At 40.5% G+C, this 18,529-nt stretch overlaps 1 protein-coding gene across 1 annotated transcript in view; it reads right to left on the bottom strand.

Moving 5' to 3' along the window:
- The window catches only part of exoc4 (exocyst complex component 4), a 149,277-nt gene that overhangs the window by 36,972 nt on the left and 93,776 nt on the right, over positions 1 to 18,529 (bottom strand). Inside the window, exons 12-13 of the mRNA XM_022195671.2 lie at positions 14,096 to 14,198; positions 13,082 to 13,198 (exon numbers count right to left, since the gene is read on the bottom strand). Coding sequence (XP_022051363.1) covers positions 13,082 to 13,198; positions 14,096 to 14,198 — 220 coding nt within the window. The remainder of the gene's footprint in view (positions 1 to 13,081; positions 13,199 to 14,095; positions 14,199 to 18,529) is intronic.

Here is an 18,529-nt window from a genome sequence, read left to right as displayed (position 1 = left end):
TCCAATGTAATGTATTCAAGCATTCTGTGCTAATTAATTTTTGCACATAAAAAATGGAGTCTTGTATTGAAAAAATGTGACACTGCTTACACGGCTTTTTTCCTATTGGGTTTGAAATGTGTTTATTAGTATTAAAGGCCCTACATGGCCTTGCACTACCTACTAGAAATACTATTTAACTAGGGAATGGAAATGCCTGTCAGATTCTCTTTTTCTTCTTTCAGCTGTTGCACAAACATTTTGTGTTGCTGTTTTCAGCCATGACGCTCCAAGCTGCTGGAACAGCCTTCCGGAGAATGTGCGAGAAGCTTAAAAATATTGTTTTTAATTGGAATATATCAACTAGAAACCCATCTATTCAGTCTGTGATTTATGTAGTGTTTTATGATTTCAGCACTGATACTTATTTTGTTGTAATATTTCTTATTACTATTTTTTTCACCTGCAATCTTATATTTATCTTTTGTTATTTACTGAAGTTCGTCTCGGTGTGAATTAATCTCTAAATATATTTTTTATATCCCAAAACCTGTTTTGTCAGACACCTGTGAAGTACTTTGAATTACATTTGAGTTGTTTGAAAAGTGCTGCATTATTAACTGCCAACACCAAATAGAATGAAATCAGACTCAAATGAATGTCAGAGTAAAAAATATTCAAGATTTTTGACTGTCAAGAAGTAAATGTGCAATCAGGATCATAATGTCCTTCCGTCTTTCTGTCCCTGCTTTAACGACATGGAGCTCAATAACAGGCCAAGCCAGTGAATGGAGAAGCGTAAACAATGGATACCCGATCCATTACTCCTGCTCTAACAAATGCTCTTGCACTCAGCTCCCTTGTCTAATTCTGCTCATTTAACACAGCCATTTGTCTTAGGCAGCAGCAATCATTAAAAAGTAATCAAGGGACAGATTGAGAAAGGGAGGGCTTCGACAGAGAGCGCGAGAGTGGTAGGGAAAGCGAGTTCTGCTACATCTCCTCTATCTTACTTGACAGTTACATAGGAGACGACATGCATTGTGGAGGCTTCTCTGTCTATGTCTGTTTCATTCTCTACCCCTCTTTTTCTAATGTTTCAAACTTAAAGGTCAACACGCTGCCGTGTCACGTGAAAAACATCCATATTTCTCATGTAATTTGACTTCCTGGTATTTTATTACCCTGAAACTGCGCTTGATTGCACTTTGCCTTCAACACTTTTACATCATTACAACATAAACACATACTCATCACGCAAAATTAGACTTGGGTCTTGCAAATGGATCTCGGAATTTGCTGGGGTAAACTGCTGTTGTGAAATGAAGGCCACGGTCATTGTGGTTTAATGACAGCAACAAGGCAGCGCTAGAACTCAGGCTGGCGCCTCAGCGGAATAATCTGTTAATGCATGGTCATCACTGCAGAAACCACCCTGAGTTGCTGCTAAAAGTAGTTATTTCCTTTGGTGGAGTGACTAAAAAGCTCAACACAGCCATCACTACAGTAAGAATGCGAGGACGCTATCGCTTGGCTCGATCCCCAGTTAGCCAAAGGAAGCTACGAAGAAGAAGAAGTGCATTTTATTTACTCGAGCTCATGTGGACTATCCGATTACCAGCTGTGTGTAAGTGACAGCTTCATGAGGTTTCTGTAATGTGTTTTCACACACGGGGAGGCCCCTCAGGTTCAAATCAGAAACAAATCATGGATTTCCCCATTAAAGTAGTGGGGTGCCCCTCAAGGTTGTGCTGAGGTCAGAGTGTTTAACCCGGTGCTCTCTGCCATTTCACTCCCACCCTGACCCCAAAACGCTGACTCGTGTAATGCCTCTGCCATGCCATTCACATGTGTGACCATGGGTTGCCAAAATAATACGTACTCAGCAGTGCGTGCACACACCAACAAGAGCACATACAAAGATAACCCCTGTCTACCCCTCCTCTTTTTTCCCCACACACAGGCTGTCACTCTCCAGGGTAAAGAAGAGTTGAGCATGAGTGGGACATTGTCTTGACAGATCATTCATCAACATCAGAGTCGAGCCGTTCTCTCAGGACTCCCCTGACACACACCGGATGGCCCTCATACTTGTGTCCGCTCATCCGCAACACATGCTTCTTTGTATGTGTATGTATGTACGAGGGCCTGTATTTGAGTTTGTTTAAGCTCTGACAGCGCCTGAATGTCACTGGAAAAGGGGTCTCATATGTAAGTGACCATTGGAGAATTTGTTGAGGAATGATCTGCTTTCCTTTTTGTATATAGTCGGTCGTATTTACCGCTTTAAAGATGTCTAATTTGCTCTTCAAGAAATGTATGACTTTGTACACTGATCTACCTTCTCATATACAAACAGACACACATCTCAGTTCTCACTATATGACCTGGAAGTTATTAATGGAAAGCCGTCAACTCTAATCAAGCAAAAGTAATTACTCTAATTGACTGCTGTGCATATTATAACCTGCATGGCCCAGGGCTCTAGGAGTTTTTCCATTCAGGTGCTCCGAAATGAAAAAAAAAGAGCACAGATGAAAATTAAGGGGCCAAAAGGAAACATTTAACATTAAATATACAGTATAGTGGCAAGGGAAGCTGACTTATTTTGCAGATTTAGAAAGAATTTAAAAATTTTGAAACATGAGATGTACTTGTGAGGTGTGCTTTTCTAATACATTTCTTTGCAGACACCGTAGTCTGTGAACTCTTGTTTGCTTTTGAAATGCAAGTTAGACTTTAAAAATTTTATGTATCTTCATTTACCTACTTCCAGAATTGAGTTTATTTATTTATTCTGAATCCTTTCAAACCTCTTGGTGAAAACACTCCTGTTTATGGTTCGGCTCCTCAAAGTCGCTGAAATTCGAACGTAACACTCAAGAGATAGAGCTGAAATCAGTAGGATGAGAAGTTTTGAGTGCCACAGGAGATTCCGACTGCTAAAATTGAAGCGAAGCAATCAGCTGATTGTTCTGCAATAAAAGACGGCTCACTGTGCCTAAGTAGTTGGAACAACAGAAACAGTCCTTTGTGATTGTGCAGAGGTGTTTTAGAGCGATGCTCGTATTACTTCAAGAGCAATCTTCCTGAGTAGAGACAGCGGCGCTGTGTCAAAGCTCGCTTCCCCAGAAATCAAGCATCAATAACATGTCACATTTGTACAGTAAAAACTTTGACTCAAATATGGAAACTTGAAATACAGAGAATTGCGCATTCATTGGAAAACAAGCCTATCGTCATCGTCTGCTTTTTTGTACACAAAAGCATGTAAATTAAATCCAATATTTCACTGTGACTAGACATCAATAAATGACATGGGGATTGAAGAACAAAAAACTGAAGCAAAAGACAATGAATATATTGATTTGGATTAATACACACGCCACTCTAAAAAAAAAAAAAAGCATGAACATAGATTCCGCGAGGACAAAATTGAGTTATTAAAAGAACATGTCTTTTCTTTCACCTCCACCATCATCGCTTCTAATACAAACACTGCATTAAGCTTTGCAAGTGTTCTAATTGAGAGATGAGGAGCAATATCACACTTGAACGATTACAGATGGGCTCCTATATTATACACACCCTACTCACACCCACACATAAACACAAATGTAGAGTGAAACACACAGCGTCTACATATGCTAATCCTGGGAATCACCCTGGAGTTCAGATCTGCCATTTAAATCCTGATAGTGACTCAAATCTCTGTTTAAAAGATCCCCTCCGGTGAAAATCAAGGGTTTTTTTTTTTTTTTTTTTTACCTTGTTAACATGTCCACATGGTGTTTTTTTATATGCTGGAAGACATATCAAGAGTGAAATAAGCAGTTAGCACCATGGTTGAGCATTTCCACCTTGAAACTGCAGCCTACCTTAAAAACCAACACCAACTCTAAAACAAGCATGTAGCCTGGGTTTTTTATGTAAGACAAAACCGAGAGAGCAACCTAAGTCGACCCCCAGACTCTGACTTTCTGCATTATTTTTCTTGCTCAGAATCTGCAATTGTGTAGCACAGAGTAGCTTTACAGTGTCTGTGCAGTCGTAGGTGTTTTAAAATCTTATTCAGTACAGCAAAAGGAATCAAAGCAAAGCCCCCTAAAGCGAAAAAGTTGTATATTAAGCAAAGTGCAACATGGACACAGTGGATGTTTTACAAGCATGGAGCAGCTGAAACAACTTACCTTCTTATTGTGAAATTGTTCTCTGATTTTGCACAGATTTTTAATCAAGAAGCCCCACCCCATGGCTTTGCAAAATTTTAATGCTCTATAAAAAAATCGATATTGGTTTATTTTAAGTAGGGCCACCTGATCTCTCATTTTGACCATGAAAACTCATGAAAAAAATTTATATACAGTCTATGCACCGTACTCTGTTCGGCTCCACACTTGCTGATGACTAGCCTAGCCATGCTACACCCATGTTTCAGACAGCACAAGGGTCTAGGGAAGCTCGACAGGGAGGGAGATGGGCTAAAAGGTTGTCTATCAAATCCCTCTGCAGCAATTGGGTAGGTATACAACCAATCAACGCAACGAATAGGCTGGCGTAGTTCCGAGAGCACCAGCGGATTGTGGCTAAGTCCCATTAGCTTCCCAACCAGCGGAGCCGCGGAGCCAACTGGTATATTAAGGATTTGCCATATCCCGTCGGCATAAGTCCAAATACGTTTTTCTTCTCAATGAAACACTTAAGTGCCGTCCTTTGTTTATCTTTCAAGTTGAATTTTAGCTTCAAATCTTTAAGGGCTGTGGCAAAAGTCGAGTCGAAAGATAACTGTTTATTGTGCACCGGTTGTTTCTGTCAGAATCGTCACGCCTCTGTCGTCACTTCGTTACGCCCGCCTTCTGACTCTACACTTCATGGTGATTGGTCCGGCCAGTTTTAGGAGAATCCAGCCTCGAGCCTTATGGAGGGTAACTAGACCCACCCTGGCAGAGAATTAAATTCGTTGCCGTGGGTTGTCTAGCGCGGCTAGGCTAGCTGATGACCACTTCCGGTCTCATAAAACAAAAAAATTGACCTTTTTTCGTTTGTCTCTTACTGATTTCATTTTCTTGTTATTCTAAATATAAAATGAAAATCAAAGCATTTAACAAACTTCGTATATCCTTTTTTGATCATGAACAGGAAAAATGCCTTGTATTTCAATTTCAATTTTTGGATTTTAAAACGAAAATCAAATGACCACTCGTTTCTTGTTTTTCAATACCTGTTTCAGAACGGAAAATCCAATTACCAAAATATACACAGAGAGCAGCAGAGAAGCAAATATATGTAAAGTGCTTCTGCAACACACATCACCACCTATTTCTTGTTCTGCCAAAATCTGAAGTACTCCCACATTTGTGAAGCCTTGTGTCTTTGGAAACTTGTGCACTACTCTTTGTTACTGCCACCACTATCTAATATTGTAGCAATGACTGGAGCCAAAAGCAACAGTTATTTTTCTTAAACTTCAATTCATGATCAACGATTGTTATCATGAATTACATTTTTCAAAAAAAAAATGTGTCAGCAAAGATATGATCGATGACGCTGATTGATCACAGCATCTCTAATTAGCTTGTAGCGTAAGCGAGAGGAATGTCCTCACCATCTCTGATAATTAGTTACCAGTTATTGTTATTATGAGTTATTTCTCACAAGAACTGCATTGGGCCATCAGTGGGTTGTGTGAGTGATTAAAAGTTTGGATGTGAGAGTGGAAAACAAACTATAATACAGTTGATTGCATTCTGTGGGTGGTGCATGTTCCTTTCTGCGCCCCATTAGGCCCATATGGAGCTTGCACACACACACACACACACACACACACACACACACACACACACACACACACACACACACACACACACACACACACACACACACACACACACACACACACACACACACACACACACACACACACACACACACACACACACACACACACACACACACACACACACACACACACACACAGCATTGTGCATAAAGACTGTCATTTGCAAATTCGGAGCACTAACTTGCTTTAAAAAATTCAAGCAACAACTTTTATCAGGCGCCCACAGCCAGAACCTTCTTTCCTTCAAACCAAAGGGCATGTTTGTGGTAGAGCTGACATTTCAACTTCTCTTTCTCGAACTGACTCACTCCAAAGGCAAAGATTATGTCTTGTTACACACAGAGACTCTGTCTGTGGGAGCACTGCCTGGTGTGAACCTGTACTACCTAAGGCTGTAGCTGCTCAGGCTTGCTTTCTTGGCTCATTTAAATGCTGTCTCTTTCAGCACAAACAGAAGACAAAGCGCACACGCACACACATGTATGTATATTTTTTTATAAAATATATAGCTATTATGTTGATATAAATATATAAAAAAGAACTACAAACAAAGCACAGCTGTGTCACATTTGTAAAAAAAGGGAACATCTCCATGGCGGAGGCAGGTTGGAGGCCCAGGGCAGCTGGGTGTGAGCCTCAGGAGTACATGTGTTTGGTGTGAGATAACCAGGCGAAGGTGGGTGGTGGGGATTGTTACACCTTGAGCGTTGAGAAAGGAGGCAGAACAGAAATAAGGCTTTGAGGTGACTCAAAAAAAAACCCTGAATATATCAGCATCTGAGCCTTTTTAGTTGAAAAATATAAAATGTGAAAAACAATCCTCTTGTGCATTAATTAGATATCAAATATGTATATGAAGCACTGCTACCAAGATGAGAACAGAAGATCTAAACATCTCTGGAGAACACCAAATTTTCTTACTTGCTACAACTTTGTCTCTCAGTAGAGGAGGAAAAAGAGATTGAAGGGACTCATTTCAAGTGTAGCCAAAATTGCTGCGAGTAAGAGTGGTATTTTACACTGTGGTGCCTCATTCCTTGATAATTCTCAACAGCTGTAAAATTGTCAACTGGATGCTTAGCCACAATCCATTTCATGACCGATAATGTAGTAGAAGGGCTCCAGAAAACATTTGGACTAAATGGGAAGGCATTTATATTACTTCTTTTACTGTGAACAGGCCTATTTTGGTAGAATTAAAGTGGGAGTTGTACAGTCTCCCCTGAGATCTCTTTTTACTAATAAAAGTGGGAATGGTTTTTTGTTTCTCGTAATGTTGCCGGTGTTCATCTCTCCGTGTGTGGTCGGGCAGCGAATTTGTGTGTACGCTATCCACCTTAATACCCTCGATTCCTCCTTCCTCCCACTCCCACTTGTGTTCAAATCACAGGGCACGGCTGATGCAGCTAACAGGTGTATTGTGTCGTGATTGCTCCGACTGTTGACGGGGACTGGGAGCTGAGAGTCTCCTTAATAAAGAGAAGCTCCACCGCGTCCACTGTGTGTGTATATGCAGGGTGGCAGGGAGCCAATCAACAAGAAGCGATAAGCTCCCCACAAATAAACACTGCATACACACATCATCACAAATAAAAAGGTCAGTGTCATTACAGTTATTGGTGGTGGAAGAGTGTGTGCGTGCGTGCTCAATTAACACGCGTATATGTGCGCTTCCTCCCTCCTCTCTCGCGAAGCTACATGTGAATATGAAATTTGAAAGGTCAACATCATTAGCAGGCCATTGGCAGCTGAACGTATCTGCAATACAGTGCAGCTGCTGGGGAGTGAATGGAATCCGTCTTCACCTGGTTCGAGAACAAGTTATGTTTGCATACAAACTAGAAATAGTCCGATTATTTGTCTGGCTGATTATCGTGGCTGATATTTGGAATTTCCCAGATTATCGGTATCTGCATTTTTAGTGGCCGATTATTTATAAATTAAACATACTACTTCAGGTTTTGATGTAGCCACCTCTCAAACTGCAAAAACTGAACAACAAGCTGTTGCCACAAACCAGGAAACTAGCTACTCTCACAGTGGTTAAGGCTTTGCTAACGAGTAGCGGCTAACTTAGAAGGCAGCCACAGATTAACCTGGAACAGAGTCTGGAAAATAATGATTAATAATGCTGTAAGATCTGGACATTAAGGGGCAACAAAAGTGACAAACCAGTAAAGGATTATGAAAATAGAGAAGAGCAGCAGATGGAACTGGAGGAAACGAAATGATCAATCTTCAGCTGATCACACATGAACATCCTCAATTTATAAAGAAACCCAGTGATAAATATAAAATCTAATATTAAACAACATAATATAAAACCTGTATCGGCTGATCCCGAATGCAACTACCCAAAAACAGTCAAATAAATGAAGGTGTGAACAACAAATGCATAGACAGTTACTGCACTAACACACACATACAAATGGCCCAGTAAGCAGCTATTATGTGGGGACACTTAGAACAAGGCTGAGTGATACTTAGCTGGAAAGACAGGGCCAACGGGTATTGTAATTATGGCTCTGATGTGGCCTTGTGGCTAATAAAGTAAACAAGCACAATACAAACAATTCATCCCCACTCTCAGACTCTCTGAAACAACACAGGAGTGAGCAGGGAGGTGGCTCAACACCGCTGACTGCAGGCCAGAGAAAAGTGGTCACCTGTTTGTTGTTTTGGTGTGTTTGCCTCATTGCTCTTGTGTGTGGCTGCATGTGCACACTGTGTCTATGCTTGCATGTTAGTGTGTCACAAAGTGAGCGTGTAAAGAGGACATGGGGAGGAGTGGGGGGTGTTCTACCAAGATTAATGGAGCCAATCTCCAGAGCTATCCAGCAGAGTGACCATACCCTCCCTATCCTGTTTTATTCTTCTCTTCTATTCCCCCATCTCCCTCTCCCTCACCACTCCTTTCTCTCGATCTAACTCTAATTAAATGAATCAATCAGTGGCAACGCCAAAGCTGGACAGATAGCATCACACTGCTAGGGCTAACAGCATGCATGTTTGCGTGTTGCTATACTGTTGGACTTTAGGCCATGAAAACAAAGAACGAAAAACAAGAATAAAATGGGAATAATTAAAATAGCATTATATGGAAGGTGGAAAGGAGATCAAGCAAGAAAGTCAGCAAAAACGGGAATAAGGATTAACATCCAGACATCCATGGTGTGGCTACCTCTGCTCCTCTCGAGACTTATCAGCCCAGGCTATGCTATCACACAGACACATGAATGGACATTAACCTTTAACACTGAACCATACACTGTCCCAGCCAGCCTTATCTCCTGCTCCGAGTGGACAATATATAGCCAGCGTCAGACTCATAATCATATCGTTATTATGTAATATATGTACATGATATATAAAAGCAGTATTTGACACCACTGGTAGCTAGTGATAGGGAAATCATTGCCCATATCATTACGACATATTAGCCTCAGCCCAGACTGCATGTGTATTGGTTATTACAGACTGTTAAGGCAAACATAAGGTGTGATATTCACCTTGACTCTTGTGCACTGTTGCCACAAAGTCACTCTGACCAATCCTGCTGCAGAGATATCACTGACAAAGGGTCAAATAATTCATATAACATAAATATATTTAATAACATTGGTACACTCCAAAAGTTAATGCTATGGTAATGCATCCATAAATATTCTTTCCATGACGCAAGAGGATAGCAAAAATAGACCCAGAGTAACCCTTATCCCAGAAGGTCAGAAAATATATTGTGTTGATATGTATGTAAATACATTCTTTAAAAAAAGCAGCGATCGAGTTATGCTTTATTTCCTGTTCATGGGTCTTAAAAAAAGTGTCCATTGGCATCTATATGCGTGCTTGTACATTTCTGTTTGGCTCTCATCTCCCCAGCTCCACTGCAGAACCTACAAAGCACAAAAGCTAATATCTTCCTCCAGTTCAAACTATTGCACACATTAATGTGTGCTTCAGTGGTTGTGCAGAGCAGATGCGTCTATAAAATATGCTCCCCTATGGTTTCCCGTATGTGGTTGCAGCCAAGGTGTATGAGAGAGAGAGAGAGTGTGTTTAATGTGGTGTAGCGATACTGAGCTCTCTCCCTGCCGTCAACCATGCTGGTTCTGATGCCGCGGTGTGTGTCTCTCTCTGATAACACCTGGCACAGCAAGTACCATGGGACTTCAAGGGGGCACATGTGTGTACACCATCATACTGAATATTGAGACATAAAAACACACACACAAACCTGATTAATCTTTAATTATCCATTGCAGTCACAGAGCTGGATAGACACACCGTCTGACTTGCTAGACACTCCTGACATAAAGCACTTTATGTAAATCCAGTTCAAAAACCTATTTCAGTTCATACTTTTTGAGTAAAAAGGTGTCAAACCCCTTTATTGAAAGCTCTCATGACAACTATGTGAACAAAAACTCCACACCGAGGAAGAGAGCAGTCTGTCACAACAGTGACACTGTGCATGCAGGCCATCAAAGAAAACAGTGGGACGGCTTTCAAATTGGAGACCAAAAACACAATCACACACAGGTAGCAAAACGTACCCACACAGCTACGAATACACACATGAAAAAGTGCCACAAACACACAAATGCCATCCTGACCCGAGAATGTGAATGGCAATAGAAGAAGCATGGAAGGCTCTTTTATTCAGCCCAATTAAAAAAGGCAAAAAGCCCAAACAAAAGGAGTGTTTTATTGCACTCCCCACTATCAGCAGAAAGGCTCATTAGCCACAGCAGCATAATTAGCAAGATGCTGAACTCCTCGTTAAGGAGGGGCCCGAGCCGTAAACAAACCCTGCTGAACTCCGAACGCCCACGGTCTCTCTCCCTGTAATGAACTGCCACCGCTGTTCCCTCCCTGTGAGAGAACCAAGCGCACAGACAGGAAGGCTCTGACAGAAACAAACACGGAGCAAACACACACACACACACTGACAAACACATATTCAAGGTCTGCTACACAAACACCCACAGCACCAACAAACTACCTCTCTGAGACACCGTCTTCCTTGACAACTGCGTGGACAGAACCATGCACACACACATCACACACTGATATGTAAAAACGCAAAAAAAAAAATGTGTGCATGCAAAACATAAATTTCACTGTAGACACACAGAGCCATACTCCACCAAACAGCGAGAATATCTGACAGCTGAGACAAATCTTGCCAACTGTCTGGATCTTGACTTTGGCACGGCTGTAATCCTCAACCTGCCACAAGCCTGTTTTGAATAAGAAAGACTGCCAAAATCAGCAACATGAGCCTGTGATTAAATGTGGTGCAGTCAATAAGGCAGTCAATATCAGTTAATTTTTTGGTTTCTAGTTCTCTCGTCAAATTGAACATTTTTTATTTGGACAGTTTCTCTGGACAAATGATTTTTCATATTTAATTTCAAGTAACACAAATGAGATTCCATCCATCTCCATTGTGTTGGGGTGTCAGTGTACATTTCACAGTTCGCATACACTATTATCTCAAAACATAACACATGAAAAAAAAACCTAAGTCTGCATGCCACTAGAAATGAGGACGGACGTGTATTTTATGTGCTTTGAGTAAACTGATGGAGAATAATTTCACAGCTGTAGACACAGGCAGAGAAAATTCTATCGGCACACATTCATACCAAGCAGAAAGACAACTCTAAAAATAAGCACAAGTGCAGTGAAGTTATATCCCTTGTCTGCTAGAGTGGTCATTCAGTAACGCTGTCACGCTGCGAGTGAGCCAAACTGCATCTGAGCCCCAAACCTCTACTTCTCTGGGCGATATTGTAATCAAAAATTTGCTTTTTGGAGAAAATTGCCCGGGGAATGATAGATCTAAGTGGTGAGTGTGTGTGTCTCTGTGTGTTATACACTGTAACCACCAGTTAGCAACAGCTACACACTCAAAAAAAAGATCAAGCACTATTTCAACTGCAATTATGATCCTGTGAGATAGGTGGCAGGGTGGACATAATGATCTGAGAGAGAAACAGAGAGGGTTATGTGTGAGAGTGTGGCTGCCCCTGAACCAACAGAGATCACAGAGAACTGCAAGGTGAGTGTACTCGAGAGAGCTGCCCTCCACTAAACAGGTGGAAAAGAGGGAAACTGTGCCAGAGACGTAGAGTGGCGCTTTTAGGTCTCTCTAACTGCTCACATCCATACTCTGTACATAAAAGATGGACATAATGACCATAACACCACATATTGGATTAACATTTAAGTAGGGACCTGTCAATCGCATGGTGGTATCGGTTAAAAAGCATACCCTGCTTTATCATCTATTTCACTGTAAAGAAGACCATAAAATACAAAATGAACATCATGCAGTTTTGAAGGACACTTGAAACTAGTGATTGAGACCATGAACATGTCAGGATAATTGTTAATTGAGGTAACAAATCAAGGGAGAAATTGTCATTTTCTCTTATATCTTGACAGAATCAGACATATTTTTGTAGTGAGAGTCGCCCCCTGCTGGCTGATAGCATTAATACAGATTCAAGCCACTTCTGCATTGGCTTGGTCTGGTCTACACTCATGTCTATATGCATTCATTCCATTCACATACACTACAGTTCAATTCCATGTTATCCATGAAAACCCACACTTATTTCATGTGCTAACATAATTGCACAAGGGTTTTCTAATCATCAGTTAGTCTTTCAACATCATTAGTTAACACAATGTAGCATTAGAACACAGGAGTGATGGTTGCTGGAAATGTTCCTCTGTACCCCTATTGAGATATTCCATTAAAAATCAGTCATTTCCAGCAAGAATAGTCATTTACCACATTAACAATGTCTAGACTGTATTTCTGATCAATTGAATGCTATCTTCATTGAAAAAAAACTGTTTTTCTTTAGAAAATAAGGACATTTCTAAGCGACTGCAAACCTTTGAACGGTAGTGTACATTAAAACTTGTGCCAAGTAGAAGTTAAAGCCTATTTAAATCCAGAGGGCACAGTTTGAACTGTACTCTGATAAAGGTGAACTGATGACAAAATTATTGAAAGCAGGTAAATCTGTACTATAACTGGCAGACACAATGTCATTGACACCTGCAGAATTAATGTCCGATCCAAAAGCAATACATCCCCTTTATGTTGACAACACTGTTGGTTAGACTTCCAATGTCATTTTACAGTCCATATTTGTTGGTAGTAAGATGTAGATTTTATATTTACATTTCTTTACTGTGCATAAGTATATCATTCCTGACTTGAATATGTCTGATGTTTCTTACCTGCAGCAGGGGCCTCTGGACGCCCAGCAGCTTCATAGTATCAGCACTGGCAAGGATCTTCAAGGGATCAGCTGCTTTGCTCACTGCCTCAATTTCCTTGTTGATCTCTGTTCGCACCTAACGGTTCAGCAACAAAAGTTTACATAGAGTAAGTAGTTCCACATCTTTTAGAGTCAAGCTACAGTTATCCTTTCTTCTTAAAGAGAACAACTCTGCTGTTAGTTTTCATTTGAAGTTTCCCGAAGCTGTCAATTTTCCAACCAGCCACTGTAATTCAAATTAGTTTGCTACTGTATATCTCATGTACAAACACTGCCTGGTACCAGATGGCCACTTCAATAAAACACTCTGCTTAAGCAACTTAAAAGTAACATTTTCAGGACAAAACTTGAGGACCAGGTTTTATTTGCATAAAGCAGAATTACAAGTACATCTGGACAAACAGTAACTTTACTGTGGCAGTTTGAAACTAAACAAACAAAAACAGAAAATGATGCATCTTCTCTGGTTTTATGCTACATGTGCCAGCAAACGAGAGATTTATTTATCTTCAGCTTATTTAAACAGCCTACTATATGGAACTATAAGCTAGGAAATGAAAATGTAGTTTAGTAAAGACAGATATTGTACTGAGGTAATATTTAATATAGTGGTCCCCGGCACTATGCCATTATGGTTTTAGTTTAATTGGTTTTGAGAATTACAGCAAAACATTTAGAATAACAAGCTCCACAATAGCATTGGAGTAATTTTTTTTATATCTCAGCACAGTACAAAAGGTTCCAGCTATTAAATAACAAGAACAGACTTTCAATAAGAGAGAAGAAATACTTTTTTTTAAACACAGAGTGAGTGTCAGTTATTTACTGTGACAATGACTCATACCTAAGGTTTATAATGCGAAGAATTGTATTTTCTGAAAAAGCCTGGATGTTTCACAGAAGCATCGCCTTGAGTTTGATAAAGGCACTCTGTCAGACAGCCTAACAGGCACCAATTTGTCAGCTCACTAACCTGGTTGAGGAAAAGGTCATTAATGTAGTAAGTAAGGAAAGCTCGTAGCTGGCACTGCTTGGCTTGGCCTGGCCCCATGTTCATCTCGATCTCCTGGATGAATCTGGGAAAATCAAGCAAGACAAACAAACATTAGAACAGCATCACACCAGGTGTGAATAGTGCCTAATTTGCACCCCGAATGTTATCAGAGGAGCAATGAGACACAAGATTGAAACAAGCAACACAGTAACTTTGCATCAGTGGGTCCAGCATCAATTGGAGGGGTAAAATCTGTCATGGGAACTAATTTTTGGAAGCTACAAATGCCTATAAAGGAGCCTTTGAGCAAGGCAGTTAACCTAAACTGCTCCTGTGAAACTGCTCGGAGCAATTAGGGCAAGAGTTTAGCTGTATGAGCTAACTCTCAAATGTGAGTGTGTACAGCACAATGTAAAAGAAAGCACAAAACAATTCAATACAGTAGAATAACTGGAAATATGTAAGTCATTTGCAGCATAAACATTATAAACCGGGGGATTGTAAGCTTGTTACTCAAAGGTCCGCATCTGAATGTATTCAAGATCAGAGGTCTGGAACAATTGCTGATAACAAAATAACATTTAATGAACACATTTATACAGTCAAGATACTCCAAATACATGCGGAATGCCATTGTTTCTCTGCAATAAGCTGCATCAGTGTGACCCCTGAACTCGTGATTACACCACAAACTCAGCATCTCTTGCAACTGGGCCAGTACTAATCTGAGTAATCTGAGGCTCAAACGGTCCACATTAATTTCCAACTAAAATGCATTTAAATTTACAGTAATTGCAGAAATTGTGTACTAGCAAAAACGAGACACACATTCTGGATCTGCAGTTTAGGGGCTAATGGCAAATTCTCTGGTGGAACATTAATGCGTAAAGTCAGCAACAACACACAACGCTCTCCTCTGCAGTTAACGTCACCATGACAACAACAAAAGGGAAATAAGCCATATTAAAACCATATTATCTGGGGGCAGGACTGCTGTGAATAATCTGTAATTAAACTGTAATGTCACTCACACTTTAATGATGAATAGAAAATGTATTTCAAAATAGAAAAGATTACACTTGCTAAGATATTGTGTTTATAACAGGAAGTAGCTTGTGAGGCGAGTCCAGTTGGACTTGCCATTCGGTCCGGATGCTGAGGTCCAGACTTTGAGAAGCCATGATATAAACCAGTCAGAGCTACAAGAAGCGTGCTGTCTGAATTCCCCCAGAAAGCTGGTGTCTGGTTGGTCAGATAGGGTCAGACAGTTATGTATGGGTTTGTGGAGGCACATACACACCTCGTTTGTCAGAGAATCACTGGTCAGTGGCCTTGTCTCACACACACCACGGGGCACACCATGCAAGAGTAAGTGCCTTCTCAAGCGCTCAGCACATATAAATGCACAAATAAATCAAACTCCTCACAAAAGAATTCTTTGACCTACAAGGCCTTTAATGTATGGCCTCAACTTCCAGAAGAGAGAAACGCGGAGAGTCCACAATGAAAAAACTAAACATTTTATGAGGGAAAATCTTGAAAACTGAGGATAAATGAGCATGATGCAGGACCGAAACCACAAAGATGACTCTAGATGGGGATTTGATTGGACGTAGCCATTTTTATAAAGCAAGGGGACTCCGTTGCTTGGAAACCTGTCTCAGTGCTTTAATAATGTGAAACAGAAGTTAAATCCAAGAGGCTGAAGACAACCAGGGACACATCGGGTCTATGCAGGATTATAGATCAGTGGGTGACTGATTAACAAAACCTCCGCTTCCATGAAATATACATACAAACGTGTCTGATCAGGTGCAAATAAAAACATATGCAGAAAAATACACAAGCTGTAGGATCACACTAATCAGCATCTGTACCCAATTAGTAAGTAGTGAGACTGTGTGTGTGTGCACGTGCATGTCTCTGTGCATCCTTGTGTGTCAAAGTAAGCAAGAGAGAGAATGAGCAAGGAACCTAAACCTATTCTAAATCCTTCATTGATTCCCACTGAAACTCTACCACAACAGAAAGTTAAGTAGGAAAAACTCTTCCGTGGCCTCATTAAAACCGTCAAGCTTGCAAAACAATGGAGGCCAGATATAGAGCTTCTGAGTATAAATATGTAGAGAGCACATTTTAAATGCTCCTCCTTTACAAAACAAAAATACAATTTTCGCTGACAACTTCATTCCCAGAAATCGATCTTAGGATAAAAGTTGCCAGTTTAAACGTGCATCATGTTGTTCTGCGATCCATTGCGTGCTGTCATTATTGTCATTGTTTCAATACAAGTGTCAAGATGATGGATCTTTACGTTGGTGTGTGAGCACAGATGGATTTTTGTAGGCAGGGGCGATAACGTTTGAGTAATGTAGCAGAGACAAGGCAGTAAAATGGCTTTGTCTATCCAGACGGCCATCTGGCGTCAAGCCGCAGGCCCCTTCTCCAGGATACTGAGCCCATGGGCGATGCAAGGAAGTTTAGCCAAGGTAACTGCGCTAAAGACCCTGCTGGGGCCCAAAGAGCACATGTCAGCTAATTTGCATTTTAAGAGTGTAAGTTTAGTAGACAAAATGCATTAAACAAAATGCTTTCTGAGTGGATTTAGAGAAATCAATTGGAATACAGAGCAGTGAGCGTGGTTAAAATGCAAATGGATAAATAACGGGGAAAAGCACAGAAGAGCAGGGATTTCCAAATGGATCCTGAAAGAAAATCTCTCCCAGCTTATTGTCATTACAGCCACATCTTCCAAACGTCTGCTTGGCTGATGGCACGACACACTGTAGAGAGAATAACAGCTTCTGATGATGGTGACGGTGGCGATAACAAATGACGCCAAACAAGTTGACACACACACAAATATCCAAATATACCCATTCAAAAGCCATCAACTTATCCAAAACTCAGAAGAGTACTATCTTTGCAGGCAGCATAAGGCCGTTTGCTGATATATGCGTACACTGAGCCAAGCCTCCTACACAAAAACGCTGACCTCTCACTGAAGAACGACAGCAAGACTCATTTGATCTCTCTAGGCTACAACAGAGCTCGACTTTACATTGGTCTAAACTGTCATTTCCAACAGCTACTGCACAAAGCAACAGAAAATGACCTTGTCTGATAGATTCTCGACGTGTCTGTCTTGAATTCCCTCCTTATCAACAGCAAAAAACACTTTTGCATTCACTTGAACAACTCTAGTCTCTCTGTATTAAATAGCCAAAGTGCATTTCAGACATGTTTTAAAGGGGAAAGTTAACAATGTTGTATAAAAGCAAAAAACATCCTTTGTGTCTCATTTTTGTAACTGAAATAAACATGCCTGTACCGTTGTATAGGCTTAACCCATTTCAGTTAAATACCATGCAACATAAAAGCCAATTAAATGCTAGACAAATCCATAAATGACTCAAATGTCTTCTTAAATGATCCCCATTTACCTGAAAACCTATTTTTCACCCAAAGGATGCTATCATTCCTTTCTGTGCAGCAAGAATGCAGCAACAGCGTTCGCTTGAGCTTCTGATGCTGTTATAATTGGACCTGATGTCCAATGTCAGTTTCATTGTGAGGTGACAACCAAACACACCAGTCAAGCATATGGCAGCTGTATGCAGCGGAGGTGTCAGCCAAGTCGCTAAGGAGACGCTGTGGAAGCAGTGGAAAGACAGCAGTGGCAACACAGTGTGGATTCACCAATGTGTGTGAAATATACATTTATTCTTAAACATTCTGCTTATCTACCCGCGCTCACATAAACACCTTATTTCAAATCGACCTAAAAATACAGTGACAGACATTTACACACCGAATAGGACGCACCAAAGGTTGTAATAGTGGGTGTAAATTACACTGGATTACTGAAAGGACAACAAGATTGAGAGAGTTTCAGTGTAACAACACATACTGTAGATAATATGCTGATCCTCAAACTGTTAATTTACACTAAAGCAGAACAGATGTTTGACAATATGGAGCTTCAGTCTGACTGAAATCTGTCGAACCAACAGGCCACCGTACTGCCCTCACAGACTGAATAATGGGTGTACTGTACCATGAAAGAAAAATCATGCTTGAAATGTGTTCAAAAACTACCTGCAACTGTAACGGGCAGTGTAAACACAGCTGAAGCAGCTGTTTGTTTAATCGATAAGTTGACTGAGAGTAACTTGATAAAGGGCTAATCATAATTTTTAATTTTGTGAGGGATCTAAAGTTATAATAAACTAAATATCTTTTGGTTTTGCACTGCTTGTGTCATGAAGAACATGAGACAGCAGCTTGTTTTATGATTATCACAATAGGAAAAATGATTAACTCACCTATTGAGAAAATCATTTACAGATTAATCAATGACGAAAATAACTGCAAGTTGAGAGAACAACTTGGATGATCAATTTGTTCTTGTGG

This window comes from Acanthochromis polyacanthus, chromosome 1, assembly GCF_021347895.1.
Source record: "Acanthochromis polyacanthus isolate Apoly-LR-REF ecotype Palm Island chromosome 1, KAUST_Apoly_ChrSc, whole genome shotgun sequence".
In the NCBI taxonomy this organism is placed as follows: domain Eukaryota; kingdom Metazoa; phylum Chordata; class Actinopteri; family Pomacentridae; genus Acanthochromis; species Acanthochromis polyacanthus.
The sequence above is the reverse complement of the archived record's forward strand: the minus strand, read 5'-3'. Positions and strand labels throughout refer to the sequence as shown.